At 41.2% G+C, this 24640-nt stretch overlaps 1 protein-coding gene across 1 annotated transcript in view; it reads right to left on the bottom strand.

Annotated features, from left to right (window-relative positions):
- The window catches only part of ARHGAP8 (Rho GTPase activating protein 8), a 53487-nt gene extending 29106 nt beyond the window's left edge, over positions 1–24381 (bottom strand). The window contains exons 1-5 of the mRNA XM_026702581.2: positions 24131–24381; positions 14593–14698; positions 11287–11427; positions 6436–6523; positions 4244–4375 (exon numbers count right to left, since the gene is read on the bottom strand). Of these exons, the coding sequence (XP_026558366.2) occupies positions 4244–4375; positions 6436–6523; positions 11287–11427; positions 14593–14629 (398 nt within the window). The 5' untranslated portion in view covers positions 14630–14698; positions 24131–24381. The remainder of the gene's footprint in view (positions 1–4243; positions 4376–6435; positions 6524–11286; positions 11428–14592; positions 14699–24130) is intronic.
- Positions 24382–24640: the final 259 nt, after the last annotated feature.

Here is a 24640-nt window from a genome sequence, read left to right as displayed (position 1 = left end):
GCTTTGCACTTGAGCTTCCTGTTCCTGTGCAAGAACATGTATTCTACTGGCTGTTGTAGAGGTCAGAGCTCTGGAGGTTGTCTGAGTCCCAGGTTTGGTTGAAGTTTGCTGATGCAATGTCCTTAGGAGAGTTTGCAACGCAGTGAACTCTGTTGTTAGATAATCCTATCCAGAGGGTCATGTCTTAATCCCATCACCCCAGAGCTGAAAGGTCTTTTGTTTTGTAGATAGGCTGGCCTAGTCTTTAGTGGGCACTAAATATCTGCTGGGAGGGAGAGCTGGCGCTCTAAGTTTCTGTTCAGTGATGGGATTTAATTTTTTTACTACTGGTTCTGTAGGCGTGGCTTGGTGGGCATGGTATGGCTTGGTGGGCGTGGCAGGGGAAGGATACTGCAAAATCCCCATTCCCTCCCCACCCCACTAACCTGCTTTCCAGCTCCGTTCTCCTGTGCAGGGCAACAAAAGAAGACCCAGCCAATCAGGTGGGACCCAATGGGAGGTAGAGAATAGATGTGGGCGGGGCCAGTCAGAGGTGTGATTTGCCAGTTCTCCAAACTACTCAAAATTTCCGCTACCGGTTCTCCAGAACTGGTCAGAACCTGCTGAATACCACCTCTGTTTCTGCCTCCCTCAAGATTTTTATTTCTCTTTTAGGGGAAATATTTTATCCTGCCTTTTAAAAAAATATTTCTCAAAATATTTAATTCTTCTAGGAGAGGGGTAGCTTCCCACAATAGTCAGGATTCCCAGGAGGGAATTTCTGAAGCTTATGAAGCATCTCAGCTCAACAGGGTATGTCTGGGGTGGGATACGATGGCCCTTTTATGATGTGTGGGCTTCAGCTCCCAGAATTCCCGAGCCAGCCATCGTTCTCCATCTCTAGTTTATGTGGAAAAAAGAGGGTGAAGATTGTCCTCCCTCATAGTCCTCAGAGTATATGCTTCTTGTAGATAATAGGATGCTTCAGTTCAGCAACATTTGGTCCACGGGGGGAGAACAATAAAGAAATCAGCTTGGAAGAATCATCCCATGTCTTTGGGGTGCAGCCCCCTAAACCCCATGTTTTTGGGGGGCCTGCAGTTATTTGCAGAAAGCAGGATGCTTTGGGATAGCTCAAAGCCCAAACCTGTCACTTCAAAAACTTTACTTGTTTTAGGCGTGTCAACCTGTCCCTTTTGGCAGATCCAAAGATCTTTTGTCAACCCACAAAATGGGAGAACTCAGTAACCAAGCCGTGCTGAATGAGCACGATCGCTCTCTCCTGCCTTCAAGGTGAATTTGAACTCTGCCACGGTGCTGGAAGCAGAGAGGAACGAAGCAGAATGAGGGTCAACATTTACACATTGCTCAGGAGAGATAAGCATGCCTGCTACTTTGCTTTTTCTAGCCTGCTGTGAATGCTGCCTCCTCTTTTTATCTGGAGAAGGTTCTAGTAGGCAGAAAGATGGAAAGAAAGAAAAGCAGGTGGATGGACTAGGTACAGTGACAGTTAAAGGAGCTGAAGCCGTGGTGGGATTCAAATTTTTTTACTACCGGTTCTGTGGGCGTGGTGTGTCTTGGTGGGCGTGGCAGGGGAAGGTTACTGCAAAATCCCCATTCCTTCCCCACCCCACTAACCTGCTTTCCAGCTCCGTTCTCCTGTGCAGGGCAACAGAAGAAGGCCCAGACGATCAGCTGGGACTCGGGAGGCAGAGAATGGATGGGGGTTGGGCCAATCAGAGGTGGGATTTGCTGGTTCTCCAAACTATTCAAAATTTCCACTACTGGTTCTCCAGAACTGGTCAGACCCTGCTGAATACCACCTCTGAGCTGAAGGGCCAGTTAGGGATAAATTGTTATGGAGAAAATTGATCTTTGCGGTCACTAAGAGTCAACCACGACCTGGCATAGAATCCTTATTTCTTTTTTAAGTTTAGAGTGGTTGCTGAATTGTGCAGTCCACAGTGGTTCCACCCTATAACTCCATCTTCCCTCAGCTTTAGGAAGTGCACGTCCATTTTGGCTTCGGGAAGGAGATTGTTCTAGATACATTCTACTCTGAGCTCGACAGGAATTGGTGGGTCCCTAAAGATTGTTAATAAATTTGCCTCTTTGTTTAAAATAATGACATAATGACTGCAGTTATTATATCATATACTTACATTACTGTTTCTCAATCTTTAGCAACTTGAAAATATGACAAGTTCAATTCCCAGAATTCCGCAGTTGGCATGCTAGCTGGGGAATTCTGGGAACTGAAGTCCATATATCTTCAAGTTACCAAGGTGGAAAAACATTGCCTAACATTATCCACACACTTTATAAACACTGTGTTGTAACACATTCTGCAACCTTGCAATGGATCAGTATAATATTAATATTTTATTTTACATGACTACATTGAACGCCTTAATGCTTCAGCTTATAGAATTATTAAAAATATATGTGACTACACACGATCTTAGCCAAAGGCTAAGAAGAGATGTGAGTTATCTGTATAAAAGATTCTGTACATTGCTTGTTGCAATTCTTCTGAAAAGAAAGCTACAATTCCTCTTCTGGATAGTGTGACAGTTGTTATTCATATTAGACATTATTATTCATTTTTATAGAAATACTGTGACTTGTGTTGTATTGTAGCAATTATTACTTTACAAATATTTAAAAAAGATTTGTGCTAAAGAAGCCCTGTTCCTGGTATTTGAATGCACGAATCCAGCAATTCCCAGCAATTTCTTCCAAGTTGTATTTCAAATTCCCAATGTAATTTATAGTCCTGAAATTTCCTAGTGGTTTTCCATCCAATTATTAACTAAACCCGGCCTTTCCAATACCAGACAAGGTTGGCCAATTGCTCTCTCTTGAAAAAAAACCCTGCCAATTAAAATGGCGGCATCAATGAATCATTATGTAACTTCTAGTCAGTGTCAAATTTTTGGTGACAATCACACGGGTGCACAAGATAAAGTGATTGCATACTAGGGCAAAAATAACGTAGAAAATAGTATCAATTTTGTTTAAATTGATAAAAAAATCAATTTAAAAAGATTGGTTTTAATTGGCATTTTGATAAGCCGGGCATTTTCAGGGCCTTCTTGTTCATGCTAACAGATAAGAGGCGGCTAAACCTCTTTATGGTTTTGTTTCAGGGGAAAAAGTAGAAAAAAGCGCCAATGTTTTTTGGTAGCATCTGACATCTGAAAGTGTGAAAATTGTCACACTTTTCCAAGTTCAAGGTAGTTGGAAGTCCAACTCATAAATATAAGATATCCTTGTTTAGAATTAGTCAGTTTTGGCAGTCACTGTTTGCCACTTTTCTATATCCACACAGAAGGGCAAGAAAATGAGTTTTTTGAAGAAGGCATGGAAGGGAAGCTCAGTAGTTCATATTCCAAATGTCAGGAACCCCAGGAAGATTCTTCCTTCAAGTTCTATAGAGAACAGCCCTATAATAATCAAACATTCTTCTGATAATATCAAAAGGAGAGCTGAAAAAGCACACATGACAAGGCCCAATGGCAGGATTATGAACTTCTCTTATTTATGAGATTTTATATCCAGTCTTCCTTCGGGAACCTAAAGCAATCATATAGCATTTCTTCCACAAATTTTGTGTTTTGAAGCCTGAGGAATTCTGGGGCTTGAAGTCAACATGGAATTCTGGGAGTTGAAATCCACACAGTTTAAAAGTTGCTGAGGTGAAGCAACCCAGCATTAGCGTGATGTAAAAGTGATACAGATCCTGTGTTCTTTAAACTACATGTGGTTTGTAGGCTTTGTGGCTTGTAAGAGCCACTTTAGCTGTAACCACAAGAATATTGGACTTGGAATCTGGATTCTTCTAACCATTACCTCTCAGCATCTCTTCCGTTCACAAGGATGTTGAGATGATCTCAAGAGACAGACCAAAGCAATTTGGAAGGCAGAAAGGATGAAGTTCGATAGTCAGTAAAAATTAGAATAGAATATCAGAGTTGGAAGGGACCTTGGAGGTCTTCTAGTCCAACCCCCTGCCTAGGCAGGAAACCCTACACCACTTCAGACAAAGGGTTATCCAGTCTCTTCTTAACAACTTTCCGTGTTGGAGCATTCACAACTTCTGGAGACAAGTTGTTCCACTGATTAATTGTTCAAACTGTCAGGAAATTTCTCCTTAGTTCTGAGTTGCTTAGTTCTAAGTTAATATTTCAGTTTGGCTGAACTGTGCTTTTACAAGTAAGGCAATCCATTTGCAAAACAAACAAGCAAACAAATGAAAACTTACTTCCGGTCAAATTCTTTGTAGGCACTTTGCAACCAGCTGAGAGACGGCTTATTTTGACTGTTTAATCCATAGTGAAAGTAAACAAGCGTGTAATCGCTTTCCACATACTGTTCCAGCGTGTACTTCAAATATCTACAAAGAGGATTTTGGAAAAGGAGAAAACAACATGCAGCATTAACAGACGCATTCTGGGTTTATAAAGGGATTAAAAACAATTCCATCTAAGAAAGGAAAGAAATGTACTTGATCCTGAATATTTACCATTTTCACACACTTGTGCAGGTAAATTTCAGTAAGCGCCAAATGCCACGGACACCTTCTTAGCAGAGGAGAGCTCAGGGCATTCTTGAGAACATAAGAACCCTCAATTCAGGGACCCCCTGTGTGGGATGAGATGGGGAAGTGTCAGGGCTGGGCTGCTGGGGGTTCAGAGGGGTTCGAGAGAGCCCCTAACTAAGATTCTATGCAGTTCGGAGAACCCCCAAATCCCAGTCCTGGCTGGCCCTGCCTACCCCTCCCAGGAGTCCCCACGTGGTCCGTTTTGGATGCAGGTAAGTGCAGGGCACGCACTGAGGATTGGGGAGGGGGAAAATGGGGCTCCTGGAAATTTGGGAAGGCCGAAAATGGAGCCATTTCTGGTCTCTGGAGGGCCTCCGGAGCTCGGGGGAGGCTGTTTTTGCCCTCCTGGAGGCTCGAAGAAAACCTCTGGAGCCCAGAGGGCAAAAACGCCTCCCCCAACATGGTGCAGGAGACAGACTAGGCCACGCCCGCCATGGCCACGCCCGCCCAGCTACTGGGCAGAGAACCCTTTGCTAAAATGTTTGAAGGCCACCCCTGGGAAGCATCAAAACCTGCAAGATGACATTGTGGTACTTTGACTGAAGCCCCATTCCTTTTAGGTGTACGTATTCCAATGGGATGGGCCTTTTATTATGACACCACATCCAACACCCCTCTTGCTGATGTTGACTTTCCCCTCAAATCCTTACAATTCCTCCTAAAACAAGTTGGATTGTTCTCATTTCTCTTCTTCCAGACAAAAATCTCCACAAAACCAATATGTACAGGTAGTTCTCGACTTACAACAGTTCATTTAGTGACTGTTTGGATTTACAACAGCACTGAAAAAAATGACTTATGACCTTTTCTCACACTTATGACCGTTGAAGCATCCTGGTGGTTCAAAATTCAGATGCTTGGCAACCGACTCATTTTTATGACAGTGGCAGTGTCCCAGGGTCATGTGATCCCCTTTTACGACCTTCCAGCAAGCAAAGTCAATGGGGAATCCAGATTTACTTAACAACCATGTTACTAATTTAACAAATGCAATGATTCCCTTAACGACTGTGGCAAGAAAAGCCGTAAAATGGGGCAATGTCACTTAACAAATGTTTCACTTCAGAACATAAATTTTGGGCTCAATTGTGGTCGTAACTCGAGGACTACCTGCACATAAGAAACTTTTCACAGAAAACGTACACCGTCGGTGCCTGACATGCCTATATAACCAAGAACGTCAAAGAAATTAAAAATGGCTTTTATGGGAATGGATATTAACACATCAATTCAGGTACAGGGTACAAAACTCCATCCAATACAGAAAACTATAAACAAAAATGAAAACAAATGTGAGGGATTTTTTTTTAAAATATAAAAACTTGTAGACAATCAAGCAGATGGGATCAAAGGTGGTATTCAGCCGGTTTGGACCAGTTCTGGCGTACCGGTAGCAGAAATTTTGACTAGTTTGGAGAACCGGCAAATACCAACTCTGGCTGGCCCCGCCCACCTGCCCATACCCTTTCCTGTCCTATATTTCCTTGTTTTTTAGCTCAGCTGATTTGCGTGGTAGAGCAGATTGCCGCGCCTCAGCTGAGCTAAAAAACTACTCACCTCACTAGCAGACACAGAGGGCAGTTTTTGAGATCTGCGCACACATGCAAAGTGCGCCTTCAGCGTGCGCGCACAAAGCAAGCTCTCGTTATAGAACCGATAGTGAAAAAAATTGGAAAACCACCACTGGATGGGATGTGTTCTGTACATTCTTATGTTACTGTTATTTCTGCCTGACTTGAAGCTGATACTAATGCCTAGATAAAAATAAAAGAGAGAAGTACCTGAGCAAACACTGGATTTGTGCAGTAGCAAAAAGCAGAAAGGACCAGAAAGCAAAGAATATATAGACTTACTCCAATAACTGGCAGTGGTTGATCTGGTGAGAAGGAGGCAGGCGGCATGAACTAAAGGTGATCACTTTTCTCCCCAAAGAGTCGTCACCTGCAAAGTCAACAAGGGTATCGAGGTGAAATCGTGGTCAGAAGCTTAAGTTTTCTACTCAGGAGGGCTGGTTGAAAGGTGAGTCTTAAGTCTACAGCAGTGTTTTTCAACTTTATCAACTTGAAGATGGATGGATTTCAACTCCCAGAATTCCCCAGCCGGCCACCTTTAAGTTGCCAAAGTTGAAAAACACTGGTTTAAAACCTCAGCTTTGCACACAAAGTCAATTTTACACTTTATTAAAGCTGTGTTTGTTGTTAGCAGTGGAAGCAACAGAAGGGATGTTTATGGATGTGGTCCACAAAAGTCAAGATGATGGTGGAACTTCCGGGTTGCTGGGCTTCGGCGACAGCAGGGATTCGTGTCTCTCCGTGATCCCTGCTGTGCTCGCCGTCTTGGTGCCTCCGATCCAGATGGATCTGGAGGATAAGGCTGCCCCGTAGAGGCAGCCGAAGATAGGGAGGATCTGGGAAGGGGTTTGGGGGTGTCGCAGACCCCCTCCTCACCCAGCTTAACCTCCTTTTCTCAAGGCAGTGGAGCGGCGGTCAGTGATGGCCGCCACAAAGAAGCCGGCAGCTGGAAAAGATTGTGCTGGAGGAAGAAGAAGAAAGAAAATTCAAAAGTGAAAGTGCTGGCTGTGCCGGGAAAATAACAGCTTCTAAAACCCTGGAGTGGAATTGTTTATTGCCTGAAAGATACATTGTATCCCTAAGAAGAGAAGAGCGGCGGAGAAAGCCGCTAAGGGAAAACTTTTTTTCTACTTACTCTCCCACCCCACAGAAACATTAAATGCAGATCTGGAAAATGCATTGGGCACCGAAGGTATTTTAACTTGAAAACTATCAGAGAAAGGACTTTGGACTTTGGACTTAACACCCTCAGAAATTGGAAAGCCCGCATTGGAGGTATGGATTTCTGAGCGTTTAAAGGGAAATTGTTGTTGCAATTGGGGAGAGAGGAAAAAAAACTTTTTGGAGCAGAGCTTGAAAAAGGAGGAGACTACCTAGAATTTTAAAGAAAGATACATTTTAATGGGAACCTTTTGATCAATCAGTAACCCCAGAAAGAGAAATTGAAGAAGGTAAAAAAAAAAGCATTGAAAGAAATAGTTTATTTGGACTTTTTAGTGACTTTGGAATTCTTTTGGAATTACTCTTGATTAAAAATACTTGGGTGGTTGTTTTTGAAGAAGTCTTTCTCTTCAGGATGGCATCGCTTTTGGACGAACTAAAAATTCAATACCAAAAATATAAGAAAGAAGAGCAAGATGGAAAAGATACTTTGGGCACTCTTTTTCAAGTTTTAGAAATGGCGGTACGCACTTATGAAAAATTGACTACGCAGCAGGATGACTGGAACAAAGAAGAAGAAGAAGCCATTTTGGATGAGCAATAGGTCTACTTTGGGGAGGAGGAGGAAGAGGAAAAGAAAAAGGGGATCTTAAGGGTAGAGAAAACAATCCAAAAAGAGAAAAATGAGATGAAAGGTGGATATAAGGTTAGAAAACAACAGAAAGTGGGTAAGCAGAAGAAGAAAAGGGAGGAGGAGAGACAATGGGGTAAAAAAGGCAAGGAGAAAAACAAACAAGTGAGAAAGGAGGGGATGAAAAACCTTAATGGTGGAAGCAAGACTTTAAGAAACAAAATTTATTTAGAGACAATGGGTAAATTTAATTGAAAAAGGGATTCTGGAAGGTACATAAAAGTGTGTTTTTCTATGTGTATTTAGAGTAAAATGTGTATTAGTATGTATGATTTGCTCTTTTTTGGTATTTCTGCTGGGTTATAGGCTTACATTTTGTAATTGTAGTGTATTTGCTTTTCTTATAAAGTTTTTTGTGTAATTCTAGAATGTACTAACCAGAATCTCAATATGATTTAAGTGTTATATTAAGTATTGTTAAGTTAGGGAAAAGAGTTAAAGGTGTTACTCCAATTGGTGTACAGGAGAAGTATATTCAAAGAAAAAAGATGAATGGATAACTGTAAAAGAACAGACAAAAAATGATAAGTACTATGAATTGTATTGAGATAAGATAAACAAAATATAATTAAGAAAGATAAAAGAGGGAAGAAGTTATATAGAAAATTGAAAATGGTAATAAGATATGGATTGACATATAAAGTAAATATGATTTTTGAATTTGTGTCTGTGCGAAGAGTTTTAACCCAGGATTAAGCAGCTTTCAGAAATGAGGTTTTTTATGTTCTATGTTATGTATGTTTTGTCTATTGTTTTTTTAAAAGGCAAAAATTTGATTAGTAAGAAATATAATCTGGACAATAGAATGAAAAGGAGAAATTGGGATAAGATATGAAGATGAGCAGATAATGTAAATGTACATGTTACATTTGGCACGTTTTACTGGTTCTTCCAGAAAGACTCTTTATGTTAATATGCCTTGACTGTTTGTATGTTTTGTAAAGCTAACAAAATTTGTTTTTTTTTAAAAACAAAAAAACAAAAATAAGTCAGAGGAAAATATAAGTGTGATGATTGAATAGCAGATAAACTAGAAAAGAAATGTTATTGAATAAGAGTAAAGAGAAATAATGTGAAATCTGTTAAAGGGAATTTATGTATCTACATGGAAATGGGATAAACCAGAAAAATGTGACATAAAATAATGTGTTACCTGATTTGTAAAGATCTATGATGGAAAGCAGTTTATGTTTTTAATGTTTAATGATGTTTTGTTTTGTTTGTTTCTTGTTAAAATTAATAAAATTTGTTTCAAAAAAAAGTCAAGATGATGGTCACAAACAGGCAAGCTCCACCAGATAATAAATGGGCGGAGCTTCAATTGGGGCTAAGCAACGAGTCATAAGTCAAGGACTACCTTTATTTGATAAAATATTAAAAATATTAAAAACAATATTAAAATATTTGATTATGCCATTGCAGCCCCTAGTCTGGATATTTTGGACCCTAAAATAGTTGGGGTGACCAACTATCTGATTTCACATTTTGGGAGCAAAGCAATTTGAGAATGTATGGGCTTCAGTCAACTTCTCTAAGCAGCCCTAATCGTTTCTCAATTCAGGCAACTGAATACAACACAAAACATACTGAGGATATTGATTGTTCTGTGTTGAAGGGTTTTGCTAAACCTGGACAATTCATTGATTGTTTTCACAGGGGCCTGGAAGTGTCACAATCAACTTTTGATCACACATTTTACAAAGATCTTTACAATATATATATATATATAGAGAGAGAGAGAGAGTATATCAAAGGCCAGGAAGTGTCATTTAATAGTCCTCAACCATGAGGTGTCTGGATACTTGCAGATATGGAAACATTTGCAGATCTTCAAACTCTGAACTTTTATGGGAATAAAATATAGAGTGGGAAACTGCCTTGTTCAGGCCCAATTAAGGAGAAAATTTGTTTTATGGAAGGCAATCAGTGCTATTGATTTGAATGCGACACTCATTTTCTGCTGATTTGGCTTTTTAAACAATCAGAAGTTTTGTTGCTCATTGAAGATGTAAGATAATAATCTATTAATAACTCCCCAAAGTTATTAACTGTTGTTAGAGAATCTCTGCTTGAACTGATAGTAAATATTTGCATTTCTATCACTTTCTCTAGTTTTGGCAGAACTTCCCTGCTTTCATATGCCTTGGTTGGTATGTTGGCAAGATTTCATCTCGATTAAACCATGAGGTGTTTTTTTTTTTACCATGAGGTAAACCATGAGGTATTTTTTTTACCTTCTTCAATATTCTTTGATGTTTCTTAATCCTAGTTCTGTTCTTCATTCCTTACTCCTCAAATGAAGGATGTGACTGCAAAGACCATGCTGGCTATGGTATATGTAACTGAGTTCTCTTCAGATTTCAGCCAAGGATCTGAATTTTCATTTTAGTTTTAGGTAGGTCAATGTGATCTAGGTAAAGGTAAAGGTTCTCCTCGCACATACGTCCTAGTTTCCAGTTTTAGGGGGCGATGCTCATCTCCGTTACAAAGACGAGGAGCCAGCGCTGTCTGAAGACGTCTCCATGGTGATGTGGCCAGCATGACTAAATGCCGAAGGCACACAGAACGCTGTTACCTTCCCACCAAAGTGGTCCCTATTTTTCTATTTGCATTTTTACATGCTTTCGAACTGCTAGGTTGGCAGAAGCTGGGAGAAGTAACGGGCGCTCACTCCGTTACACAACACTAGGGATTCAAACCGCCGAACTGCCAACCTTTCTGATCAACAAGTTCAGAGTCTTAGCCACTGAAGCACCACATGATCTACCCCAGTTCTAAAACGAAAACTCAGGCATTTGATTGAACTGGTTGGTCACTGAGGGGATCCAGGAAGTCTTCCTACATGTGTGAGTTGGCAGCCACAGTCTTTAGATTGCTTCTCATTAAAATTCAGGAAGCAAATATTGTAACATCTCTTGGGTAAGTGTTAAAACTCACACATTCATCCTGAACTTTCCTGGTATGGATATTAGAAAAATGAGGTTTCCCCCCAATATCCTCTCATCTTTTTAAGAAATGAGTTTTATTTTAGTTGTTTTTATGACAAAGCATATGAATATGCTTCAGCATTGGAAGCATTATGCAAATACATTAAATCGAATCAATGATAAAAGTTTGTGTGCTTCACATATATCCGTACACACCAAAAGGCATGTTTTCAATTGTGGTACCACACTTGCCACGTTGCAGATTTGATTCCTGCCTCCCACTCCTGGTTGAGCTGGAAAAAGAAGGGGCAAGAAAGGATGCAAAAACCTTTGTGATGTTTGCAGCAAATGTACCTGCAGAGTGAACAATACCGTGTCGAGCCACATCGTAGAATGGGTGACTGAGGCTTATTCCAAATTCTCGGTTTGACTGCGTTGCAGAAAAGCTCCTGATTTCTGCCATTGCTGTATATTCAGCTTCATCTTTCTGCAGTTCTGAAGCAAACCGAAATGGAGACGCATTTTTGGAAACAAGACAAAAATGACGGTTAATAATCCAATAATCTGCAGCTGTCCATTCAGTAAAATATTTTAGCATACTTTTCTACTTCCTTACAGCTGTTGACAAGGCTAGATTATGAGATTACTCAACTGTCTTTTCCAGTGAGAAAAATAATCACAATTTCCACACCCCCTCCTGTTAAAAATTTTTTTTGGGGGTGGTGGAATACCTTTATATAAAATATATAATAGTGGATTCACTGTTACAGCACCACCTTAAGGGCAAATGGCAACCTCTCATTCCTACAAATGCTGACAGGCCATCTGTTTTCCTAAAAGCAAAAGTAAGCCATCTAATATGGTTTCCAGGTTTCCTTTCAATTTCTTTCCTCAGATAACAGATCATCAGAGTTGGAAGGGACCTTGTAGGTCATCTAGTCCAACCCCCCGCCCAAGCGGGAGACCCTATATCATTTCTGACAAATGGCAGTCCAATCTCTTCTTGAAAGTCTCAAGTGATGAAGCTCCCACAACTTTCGAGGGAAAGCTGTTCTCTCCACACAAGACTTGTTTCCCGAGAGGAACTGGATAGACACCAAACACTGAAGAGTCACTTAATGCAGGTAGCCCTCGACTTACAACAGTTCATTTAGTGACCATTTAAAGTTACAACGGCACTGGAAAAAAATGACTTATGACCATTTTTCACCATGTTGCAGCCACCCCATGGTCAGGTGATCAGAATTAAAATGCTTGGCACCTGGTTCATATATATGGTGGTGGCAGTGTCCCGGGAGTCACGTGTTTCCCTTTTGAGACTTTCTGACAAGCAAAGTGAATGGGAGAAGCCAGCTTCACTTAATGACCACGTTACTAGCTTAATAGCATTGATTGACTTAACAACTGTGGCAAGAAAGTTCATAAAATAGGGCAAAACTCACTTAACAAATGTCTTGCTTAACAACATAAATCTTGGGCTCAATTGTGATCATAAGTCGAGGACTACCTGTATCTCCCTTGACTCGAGATGGCACCAGAGGTGGTGTTCAGCAGGTTCTGACCAGTTCTGGAGAACCAGTAGTGGAAATGTTGAGCAATTTGGAGAACCGGCAAATGCCACCTCTGGTTGCTGCCACCCCCATCTATTCTCTGACTCCCGAGTCCCAGCTGATCGGCTGGGATCTGCTTTGGTTGCCCTGCACAGGAGAATGGAGCTGGAAAGCAGGTTAGTGGGGTGGGGAGGGAATGGGGGATTTTACAGTAACCTTCCCCTGGAGTGGGGAAGGAATGGAGATTTTGCAGTATCCTTCCCCTGCCACACCTACCAAGCCAAACCATGCCCACCAAATCACGCCCACAGAACTGGTAGTAAAATTTTTTGAATCCCACCACTGGATGACAGCACAGTAGGTTCTTATGATTTTCTTGACTTTCTTTTATTTTGCTTCTCATCTTGCTGACCAAACTGGCATTTTTTCTCTTTTTTAACAGTTTATTTATACCTTTTCTCTTCACGCACATAAATGCTTTGTGAACAGCGTATTGTCTGTATCAATTTGCTTACATAATAATACTTTTCCAGTTCCTAATTTCTACCTCTATTGTCCATCCATTTGTAAAATGAATCCCATGTTTGAAAATATTGTGTCTTCTTTTTCTTTTATTTTTAACGTCAATCTGTCCATTTCTGCATAGTTTAATAATTTTTTAAAATTATGTCTCCTTCTGTTTCCCCATTTTTCCAGTGCTGTGCAAATATAATTCTTGCTGTTGTCGAAACATGCATTATTAAATATATATTCCCTTTATCATATTTTTCTGGTACTATATCCAACAAAAATATTTCTGCTTTTAATCTATATGCTGCTTTAATATTTTTTTTCTAACCATGTATGTGGTCAATTTTTTTTTTTTTGCTTTTTCACATGTCCACCACATGTGGGTAATACATGCCTGGGGTCTGATTACATTTCCAACATTTGGCAGACATGTTTTTAAACATCTTTGTTAATCTTGCTAGTGGTAGGTGCCACAAACTGGCCATTTTTCATATCCCCCTCCTCTTTTTATTCTCCAAAGCAGGCCTTCCCGCTCAGATAAGTCAACCAGAGAAGTGAAACATGGTAGCTATCTCATCTAGTTTGGTCCCCAGTACAGTATTTTGTCTGCTGAAAACATTAAAAAGACTATTTTCTGGCTCCAGGGATACTTAACCACCTCCGTTATTACACATCATATTGCAGCTACAATAGGGTCAAAAAAGTCAAGATGGTGACTTCAATCGTACAATCAGAGCAGCCATCTTGCCTTTTTTTTAAACAGCCGAGTACCAGATGGCCCTGAATAGAAATAAGAAATACAATGTGTGGAAAGTTTAAAAGTATAAACCACTGCTTTGAAGATTCAGAATGGCATATTTTAATAATGAGAAAGATTCAATTCTTATTGAAGCAAAAATATGTTTTATAACTGCTGAGTAAAGTTTTAATGGAAAAACTTGAGGTTACTGAAAATCTACTTCAATTTGTTTTAAGATTGGTTTGACTATCATTTATGAAGGAGAATACAAAATCTCTTCTTAATTGAATGTCTGAATTAAACATATGTTAATGAACATGAACGTGATCTTGTTGGATAAAATCCAATAGTTTTGGGGTACCACACAAGCAATTGTTTTTCTCATTAAACCATTGGAATTCACCCTTGCTCTTTTTTCCATGCGTGTATTTTTAAATTTTCAGTGATGCCTTTTTTAAAGAAGTCAAAAGTCTGCATTATTACACGTTAAGAGCAATTTTTCAAAATGATGGGCCATTCATCATGCTAAATTCACCTTAATGCCATCCAAAGTAATTGAGAAAGTGACATCTCCAGCTTTCTGAAGTTCCTGTTTAAAGTAATCATTTCATTTGCACCACAGTTTAGAATGAAAGCAATATTATCTCCTACAATTTCACAAGATGTGCATACCAATAATTCATATACACTCTGCACATCAAACTAAATTTCATCCCAAATAGCTTTTGATAATATGGCCACAGCAGAGCTTGTTAACTCAAATATAATACACAATTCCATCAAACAATTTTTTGATGTTCCAAATTACTCAGAAGACACCACTTGATGGCTCAAAAAATATAGAGATATTGATATATTTACCTATTTCTGCTAACTTTTCAAAATCAGCTGCAGACATCCTTTGGATGAACAAAATTCATTTATCAGGTTAGTATTTGACTGATGCTCCAATAATGCTCTATCAGACCTAAACAGAGACAAAAGTGAGTATCTAAATTTTAGAAAGTCTCTTGCCATTATTTAATCATGCCATGCCTTTTCTTTTTGCAGCTGTGCTAAGAGATTCTTTGTGGAATTTAATCTGAATGTGGTTTTTCAGAATCCAGCTTAAAGGAACAGAAATAAATGGCTTTATGGTATCTTGGTGGCTGCTGATATTTTGTGACCTGTTAATAAAGCATCTTTCCAGTTTCACTAGCAAGTTAATTCATAGATCATTATTGGTGCAGGTATGTCCACTATCCAGAAGTGGCCTGTTATGGAACCATAAAATCTTCACTTTTGCACCCATAAAGTCAGAGGCTGCAGAGCACCTGATAAAGATTGTGTGATGCTTAGTTCAAGGGGCAATTATTTGAAGAGGAGTGACACCAAGGGCAGAAAGTTCCTACAGAGGTGTATTGCTTGCCATCCTCAAGATAAACACAGGGGATTGAAAAATTATGGTCTATTTATCCAGAAGGAAAGAAAAACTAATTTATAGTGAGCAGTGTCTACGTCAAGATTGTCCTCAAAAGTTTTAGGTTGTGTTGCCAAGTGACAGCTTGTTTAGAAGGACAGCTAAAGAAACCAGCAGAAACGACTGAAGATGGGTGGTAGATTTCTAGAAGATTACTGAAATACAGGTATCATGGAGATGAAAGACTAACACCTCAACATTTGGCACCTCAATATTTCATGATGAACTGGCCAATACTTTTCACAATTGCATTATGGTGGGAATGTTTTTATATGGTAGAAGGAAGTTGCTGCATATAACAAGCCTTAAAATTGTATGTTCCGAGATCTTGGAAACAGCAAGAATCCAGCAGATAAGTGTAGATATATATGTGGAGAAGGAAACTTGATATCTTTCACATTAACTATGGAAAGAGAGAGAGAGATGGAGGTATAGCTACAAGAGCCCCCAACCAAAACTCCATCAACTTTGCAAATTTCAGGTGTTCTGGTGTAGCCTTCTCACCTTCAGTAACTTTAAGATGAATGAACTTCAGTTCCCAGAATTCCCCAGGCAGCATGCTGGGGAAATCTACCACACATCTTAAAGTTGCTAAAGTTGAGAATCATTGCTGTAGCATACACTACACCTAATATTTAGAGCTATGTGTCTGCATATGTAATATATTAAGGGAGATATAACAAGGTAGACAGACTTGACAGCACAATTGTAGCTTTAATTATTCCCACAATTAGATGTAGTTAACTTTCATTCATTGCAAAAAATCTGACAGCAGATTTTACTTGATAAAACTAATTCTGCTTGTCAGCCTAACTCAACATCACCAATCATAGGTTAAACAGTTCTGTGTGGTAAAAAAAATTAGGTTAATATGCACCATGTAACTAATTGCAAACTATCTTGATGAGTTTATTTTTCAGAAAGATGACAAATAAGACCACATCTATCCACTATAAAGGAACTGTCTAAGCCAGTGCTTTTCAAACTTGGCAACTTTAAGATGTATTGACTTCAACTTCCCTGAATATGCTTATCTAGGGAATGCTGGGAGTTGAAGCCTACTTACCTTAAAGATGCCAAGTTTGAAAAACATTAATCCTAACAAGCACACAAATTGTTTGGTGCAGTCAGATCTTATCTTGCTGTCCACATTGGAACAGTCAATCATGACGGGAGAATGCATGAATCAAACTTTACTCCTATACCGTGAGATCCAAGGAGGAGGCTAATTGTACTTATGGTACAGGTAATCCTTTAGTTATGGCCACAATTGAGCCCAACATTTCTGTTGCTAAGTGAGACATTTCTTAAGTAACTTTTGCTCCATTTTAGAATCTTTCTTGCCACAGTTTTTAACAGGAATCACTGCAGTTGTTAACTGAGTCACACAATTGCTAAGTGTTGTGGTCCGCTGGCGGCCTGCGGAGCTGGCAGCAGAGTCGGACAGTGGGGAGGAACATGGGCCAGTCCTGGAGTCTGGGGAAGGCTCAGATGAGGGATCTGCATCTGACACAGAGATGAGGCCAGGGCCATCTGGGAGTTATGTGCTGACTCCGGAGCCTCCAGAATCTGACAGCAGCGAGGCCGAAGAACAGGGGGAGCCTGTTCCCAGCGTGTACTTGCGCAGAGCTGCCAGAAGGCAAGAACAGTTAAGATAAAGGGGGCAACTCGGGAGTAAGGCTTGGAGATGATTGGCCCCTCCCATAAAGGAGTAGCAAAGGGACATGGCCCTTTGCAGGAAGCAACTTTGTTCGTTCCTGTTGGTTTAAACTCTGAAGCTCCATGTTGACTTTGTGCTCCGTTTGGCCTTGTACAGCTAATTGGCAATTTAGTCATTAGCAGCATTTCAAGGGAGATAAAGGTGGGTGCTTATCAGCCTTATCCCCAAAAGACTGTGGTAAACTTCTGTTAGACTATTCACAAACTGTTGGGGACTCATTTAATTCACAGCCATTGAAACAAAAAAAGGGGGGGAGGTTGGGAACAGCGTGTGATTGTTATTGTCTCAGGAAGCCTCGATCAGAACATTAAGTGAATCTGGCTTCCCCATTGACTTGTCAGAAGGTTGGCATGTCAGAAGGTTGCAAAGGAGGATCACATGACCCCAGGACACTGCCACCATCATAAATATGAGTTAGTTGCCAAGGATCTCAATTTTGATCACTTGGGGATAGTTGTGGTAATATATCCATCATATTCTGCAAGTTCTTGTACAGCTTTGTAAGATCTGGGGGTATCACAAACGCTCCTCATGAGGGCAGTAGTGTCTTTATGATGAGAGTTTGATCCTGTTATGATCTGCTAAAGCTCAGAGACCAGGAATCTGTGTGGGAGTTCACAGTACCTATCCGAGCCATTCCCATGAGACCTTTGGTGCCCTGCTTTCTCACGGGAACTTTATCACCTTCGCTGAGGCCTAGCTAGATAATGTTGCTGAGCTAATGTTGAAGTCATTGTTTTGATTTTGTATTTGCATTTTCTTAATAAATACTGCTACCCGAGGGCTCTCGGGCTGGCAGTTGCTCAGACGCCTTCCCCGCCTCCCATCATTTTTCAATTGCCAGTCCATCACAAGTGGTGACCCCGACGTGATAGTTTGAAGGCTATACGTTTTGGCGTGATAGCTTGAAAGCTACACGCTTCCCGCATCCTATACTCATCGTCGCGGACGCCGACTGGGCCCTCATCTTCTTCGCTGGACGGAGACAGATTCTTTTCGTGAGTATGGGGGAAGGTCTCTCGAAAGCTCAGACAAAGCACCTTAGGGAAATGAGAGAGATCGCTGGGAATAGTTTTAAGTTTGGAGTTCATAGTAGAGGACATGAAGTAGGAAAGAAAGAAATTGAGGATTTATTACAGTATGTTTGGAAACATATTCGTGTTATCCAGAGGGAGGTAGTATTAAAGTAGAGCGCTGGAGAAAGATAGGGAAATTTTTGCACGAGGAGCCTCGTGCCCTTCTTCAATTTTGTTAACCTGGAGGGTGGTTATGGATGCATTAGCTACGCATGAACAACTGCTCCTAGCACCCCCGAAGAAGGTTTGCCGCCTTACAATGCGGTACGTATATTGCCACCGACAGCACCTCCAGATAAATCCAGAGGGCTGTCAGGCACTGAAAATACTTTGTCAGAAGAGAAGAGTTTGCCTTTAAGAGTTCAAGTAGATGCAGTTACTGCAGCTATTCAAGAAGCAACAGATAGAGGGGAATTATCAGGAGATGATTTGGTAGATTTTGGAGTGGAGATTCAACTTAATCCAGTAGAAATTGGTGTGGACGTTGCTTTAAATCAACAGAGAGATGGAATGCCTGAGGAGGGGTTCGTTCTTCTCCCACAGTTAAATTTACAAGCCGTAGGGACCCTCCCCTGACGGCGAAGGTGGTGAGAAGACCTTTACTAACATCAAACAAGGAAACAATGAACCCTATGAAAATTTCATTAGCAGATTGAAAGTGGCTATTGAAAGGCAAATTGACAATCAATTTGCCCGGAATGAATTGCTTTTGAAGTTAGCAGTAGATCAGGCTAACGCAGATTGCCAAAAGGTGGGGAGTCAGACTTTTAACATGGAGACTTTAGTTCTGGCTCTCCGGCAGGAAATGCTAAAAAGAAACTTTTTTCAATTGCGGAAGCCTGGACATTTTAAAGCGCAATGTCAGGCTCCTGGGGGTCAAAGTCAGCAAAATGAGAGATCAATGGGACAGGGTGTGACCTAAATCAGTAAATCAGTATATCAGATGCTCCTACAGTTTTTACTGATGGAGAAAAAAAAAATTTTTTTTTGGTGCTTGTGTTTGGAAAGATAAATCTGGAATTTGGCATACAAAAGTGACATCAGAGCAGAAGTCTGCCCAGCAGGCAGAACTTGCTGCTGTGGTTTTGGCTTTTCAAAATTTTCAAAATCAGGATTTTAATCTAATAGTGGATTCTTTGTATGTATATAATTTGTTACCCTTTGTAGCAGGTTCTTATTTGTCTCCTGGAATATCACCTAATATTCTACGTTTGCTTTTGTTGTTGCAAGAATGTTTGGAGCAGCGTATGAATGTGTGTTTTATTGCCCATATCCGTAGTCATAGTAATTTACCTGGAATTTTATCACAAGGCAATGCCAAAGCTGACAGTGCTGTAACTTCAGTTCTCACTGTCCAGCCATGGGACAGCCATAGTTATTTTCATCAAAATGCTAAAGCGTTGGCACATCAATTCAAGCTTACTGCTGCAGAAGCTGCTGCCATAATTCAACAATGTCCAACTTGTTCAAAGCAAGGCACAGCTATTCCTATGGGAGTCAACCCCAGGGGTTGAAACCTCAATGATTTGGCAAATGGATGTTACTCAGTATCCATCATTTGCACCTTGGAAGTATATACATGTGACTGTGGATACTTATTCAGGATTTCTAATGGCTACTCCTCAAAGAGGTGAAGCGGTTAAACATGTCATCAATCATTGCATTAAGACATTTTCAGTCGCTGGTACGCCTCAAACTTTAAAAACAGACAATGGTGCGGCTTATCGGAGCACAGTCTTTGATCAGTTTTGCAAACAGTGGTCCGTGGAACATAAATTTGGAATTCCATACAATTCCACAGGACAAGCTATTGTGGAGCGTTATAATGGCACGCTCAAGAACATGTTAGCTAAAATAAATAAAAAAGGAGGGAAGCTCCTGGGGCTTCCGCAATTCAAGATCATTTAAATCTTGCTTTGTATACTTTAAATTTTTTAAATTTGTCTGGTAACCCCCTACAGCGCGCCAGCAGGCATTTTTCTTCCCCTTCTACAGATGCAGTGAGGCCTCGAGTGTTGGTGCGATTCCTTCCGGATCCGGCATGGGTTCCCGCTGAGCTGATTACGTGGGGACGTGGTTATGCAGCAGTCGAACATCTTGGTCAAATTCGTTGGGTTCCTGGTCGATGTATCCGGCCTGATCATTCACAAGCGCCTTCGCAGGTGCCAGTGAGGATGTTCCTGATTCTCAGGATGGCGTTCCTGTGGTTCCTGATTCCGTTCCTGAGGTTCCTGATTCTCAGGATGGCGTTTCCGTGGTTCCTGATTCTCTTGATGCCGGCAGTCCAGGCGTGGCGCTGTGAAAGCTGGGAAAAGATGACTGCTTATCCGAGGTTATCAACTTGTATGCAGCAGGTTCCTTTGGGGAATCGGACTAAATTAATCTGCAAACAGCGGCATCTTTTGATTTTTCCAGCATATTGGTCCTGGCATAAGGGTCAAGACATTCTTTACTCGGGACCTGATAAGGATATTATATCTTCAGCCTGTGCTACAACTCTGATTCTTTTAAATGTTTCTGTTTCAGACTATGGACAATATTGGTGTCAATTGGAGTTGCCTAAGTTACTTTACACAACTTCTTTTTCCATTCGTCTTATGCCTCCACGGACTCTAATGCGGAGGCGGAGAGCTGCTACTATCTCAGAAACTAGAGACCTTGGTGATAATTTATGGAAGGAAAATTCCTACATCAAGGACGTTCGGATTGCAGCAAAGAGTTTAAATGTAACTAATTGTTAGCTTTGTATGCATGTACCCACCTTTTTGGAATAGCTATGAACTATAGAGATATTCATATTTTAAATAATTTTACTGTTGCTATGTTTTATGATACTGTTGAGAATATTAAGATGTTAAATGAAGAAGTGTCTGAAATTCGCCAAGTTACTTTATGCTTTAGATATAATGTTAGGAGTTTGTGCTTTAATTCATTTACATTGTTGTGTTTTTTATACATAATTATGAGCCTAACATTACAAGAACTGTTCATGATATGGAAGACCGCATAGCTGAACACGAAGCAGGAAAAGATGGCTTCAATAAGTCACTTTGGGCTTTGCTATGGGATTGGCTTCCTGACAGCTCATGGTTACGTTTATTGTTTCAATTAGTTGTAATAATTGTTATTACACTTATTATGTTATGTTGCTGTATTCAATGTATTCCTAATCTATTTCAAATGTGTGCCTCAGCCTTAAGTGTACGAAACCAAGTTTGCGAGGAACTGTGTATTTTGCCACTGAAACACCCCCTATCTTTGAATAAATAAAAAAGGAGGGAATGTGGTAATATATCCATCATATTCTGCAAGTTCTTGTACAGCTTTGTAAGATCTGGGGTATCACAAACGCTCCTCATGAGGGCAGTAGTGTCTTTATGATGAGAGTTTGATCCTGTTATGATCTGCTAAAGCTCAGAGACCAGGAATCTGTGTGGGAGTTCACAGTACCTATCCGAGCCATTCCCATGAGACCTTTGGTGCCCTGCTTTCTCACGGGAACTTTATCACCTTCGCTGAGGCCTAGCTAGATAATGTTGCTGAGCTAATGTTGAAGTCATTGTTTTGATTTTGTATTTGCATTTTCTTAATAAATACTGCTACCCGAGGGCTCTCGGGGCTGGCAGTTGCTCAGACGTCTTCCCTGCGTCTCCCATCATTTTTCAATTGCCAGTCCATCACAATAGTGCAATGATTATGTGAAAAATGGTCATAAGTCACTTTTTTCAGTGGTGTAACTTTGAATGGTACTGCATGAACTGTTGTAAGTTGAGGACTACCTGCAGAACCTTAGTACGATTCTCTTGATAACTGCATCTTGATCGGGGGTGGTGGCGATAGTTTTATTGTTTATTTCAGCGTTTCCCAACCTTGGCAACTTTAAGACTTGTAGATTTAATTCCTTGCCTTGCCTTATTATTTTTTATTTTACCAATGCCTGTTTTTAACCCTCGATTCCATCACAAACGTCATCTTTGCGCAGTATGTTATATGAAAGGAATTCCTTTGCAAGATCTAATTTTAAATTACAAAACACAGTCAAGATGGTCCTTCAAAGTGAAAGCAGGAAAAACATTAAAATAAAAAATAACCTATGTGCTTCTTTGGTGTCATTCAGGGGTGACTAAGTCCAGATTGGAAAAAAACTGAAATAACAGTGCATTCCTCTTAGTAATAATTCTGATAAAATCTCTTTTTGCAAGTACATTCAGATCAGATAAGAATCCTTGTGCATGTGGAATAAACTCACGTTTGCTCTAATAAATGCTGGCTTTCCAATTCAGCTTCTTGATGTGAATTTTTACTCTGAGTTTGCATTTTGATATTCTTCTAAGTACAGCCAATTTTTATGCAGTATCATGATTTGTGAGTGTGCCAGTAGTTCAACTACAACCAGAAATCTACATTTAATGCCGACTGGAAATCTTTACGGACTCTTTGTTGGACTTTTTGCATAAAGCAGGAAAAAATGAATTTATAATTTTGATTTGACAATTAGGCAAGCTAGATTATAGAGTCACAATGTAAAGAGGTCTTCAAAGAGGTCTTCAAACTTGACAGTTTTAAGACTTGTGGACTTCAACTCCCAGAATTTCTCCTCCAGTCATGTTAGCTCAGGAATTCTGGGAGTTGAAGTCCACAAGTCTTAAAACTGTCAAGTTTGAAGACCCTTGCTTTAGAGAAAGAGGTAAATTTATAATCATTCCTATAACTGCTGTAAAGAAGATTGGAAGCCTCTTCTTTACCGCCTTTCTTTCTTTTCTTTACTTTTCTTTTTACACTACCCTGTCTCTTTTATTTCTTTGTTTTTTTCCTCCTTACTCTCTTAGAGATGATTCTTACTCTTGTTTTTAAAACAGTTTCAATAAAATTGCATTGTTATTTTTTTTTAAAAAAAGAATAACTGCAGACCAGTCTGGAGAAACATATAACTTAACTTCACTCCTTCAGATATGTTCAAATTTCAAATTATAAAAACCCCAAATCCTCCAAAATATATGAAGATCCTGGGCTCTGTTTTGCATGCGTTTCCACACATAAAAAATTGATTGCAATTGAGATGGCCATCTTGACTTTTCTGACCCAGGGATGGTGGAGGTGTGGAAGGAAAGCAGAGAAGAACCAACTACAGCATGGCTACAGAGACAGGAAAAGACTTGGCAAATCACCACCCAATCACACACACACGTGTGTGTGTGTGTGTGTGTGTGTGTGTGTGTAGCTTATGTGGTCATCAGGAGAACAATGTGACCCTTGCAAAGTAGGCTAGGTCAGGGAGGATGCGCTATAGAACTACAGGCAGTCCTTGACTTATGGCCACCATTGAGGCCACCATTTCTGTCGTTAAGCAAGCCGTCCATTAACTGAGTTTCGCCTGACCTTTCTTGCCACCGTGGTTAAGCAAAGCGTTTGCAAGTGCTTGATAAAGTGAGCAAGCCCGGTTGTTAAGCGAATGAGTCTGTCCCATGGACTTGGCCTGTTGGAAAGTCGCAAAGAAAAAGGTGTGTGTGGGGGGGTGTAGCATGACCCTGGGACACGGTCATAAATCGGGACATGGTCATAAATGGGGAACCCTCGCCAAGCCAATCTGAATCCAGATCACCTAACCTTGGGGATGCTGCAAAGGTGGCAGCTGTGGGAAAAAAGCAGCCAGAAATCCCTCCCCCTCCCCAGTACCCTTGTAACTTTGGTCACTAAACGAACTGTTGTAAGGGACTCTTCAGCTACCATAAGCAGATTCCGGATCGACCGAGAGACTCAAAGGTCGGCCACTCCCGAGTGTCTTTCTTCCCTCGGCGCTATTCGGATTCTGCTTCGGTTTCACTCTTGGTTGCGCCGCCCAGGTTCTTCTGGGCACCTTCCTAGGAAGCCGGAGGGGGCCTTTAACGTCCGTCCACCCCCCCACCCCCCGGGAGGTGTCTTGTTCCTGGGGTCTCCCTCTGCCTTCTTGCACGGAGCTCCCCACCCTCCCCGTTTCCTAAAAGCCCAACGCCGGGCCAAGATAAGCCGAGAAAGCCCCTCCTCAGCCTTGTCCGCGTTCGCCCCCTCAGATCCCCGCCGGCTTCCCGAGGGTCGGGGCTCGTTCTCTGCCCGCCGCCCCGGCCAGGGAAGGCGCCGCGCCCGTCCCGTCTCGCCTTTCCTTACCTGCCCATCCGGGTGGGAGGAGGAGGAGGAGGAAGGAGGGACCCTTGGCCCGCTGGCCGCCGCGGGAAGGCCCTGCTCGCGGGGAGGCAGGGAGAAGCGGGACGGAGGGGGCTGAGGGCAGGCCGAGCCAGGCCAGGTGAGGAGGGCCACCTGTTTTACCTGGAGATCCCACCTGCCCGGTGGAGGTGTGTCGCTGCTGCTCTGGATTACCACCAGCTTTCCCGGCACGAGCTGGGCTTGGTTTCCAAGGAAAGCTTCCTCGAGGTCCAAAGGTGAGCTTGAGTTTCCCTCAGGTGACAGCACCCAGCTCAGCAAGCTTAGCAGGGTCAAAACCTGTGCTGGGATGGGAGACCACGAGGAAGCCCTCAGGTTTTCTGGAGGGGTAGAGGTAAAACTGGGCCAAATCTGGAGGCTCCCATTTCACCTAGTTGTTCCCTTATGCACCAGGTGGAAATTATGGGGAAAATATCATAGTATATACATTCTATATACCAAGGGTCTCCAACCTTG

This window comes from Pseudonaja textilis, chromosome 5 (genome assembly GCF_049901715.1).
Source record: "Pseudonaja textilis isolate UNSWEBS1 chromosome 5, rPseTex1.2, whole genome shotgun sequence".
Taxonomy (NCBI): Eukaryota; Metazoa; Chordata; class Lepidosauria; order Squamata; family Elapidae; genus Pseudonaja; species Pseudonaja textilis.
The sequence above is the reverse complement of the archived record's forward strand: the minus strand, read 5'-3'. Positions and strand labels throughout refer to the sequence as shown.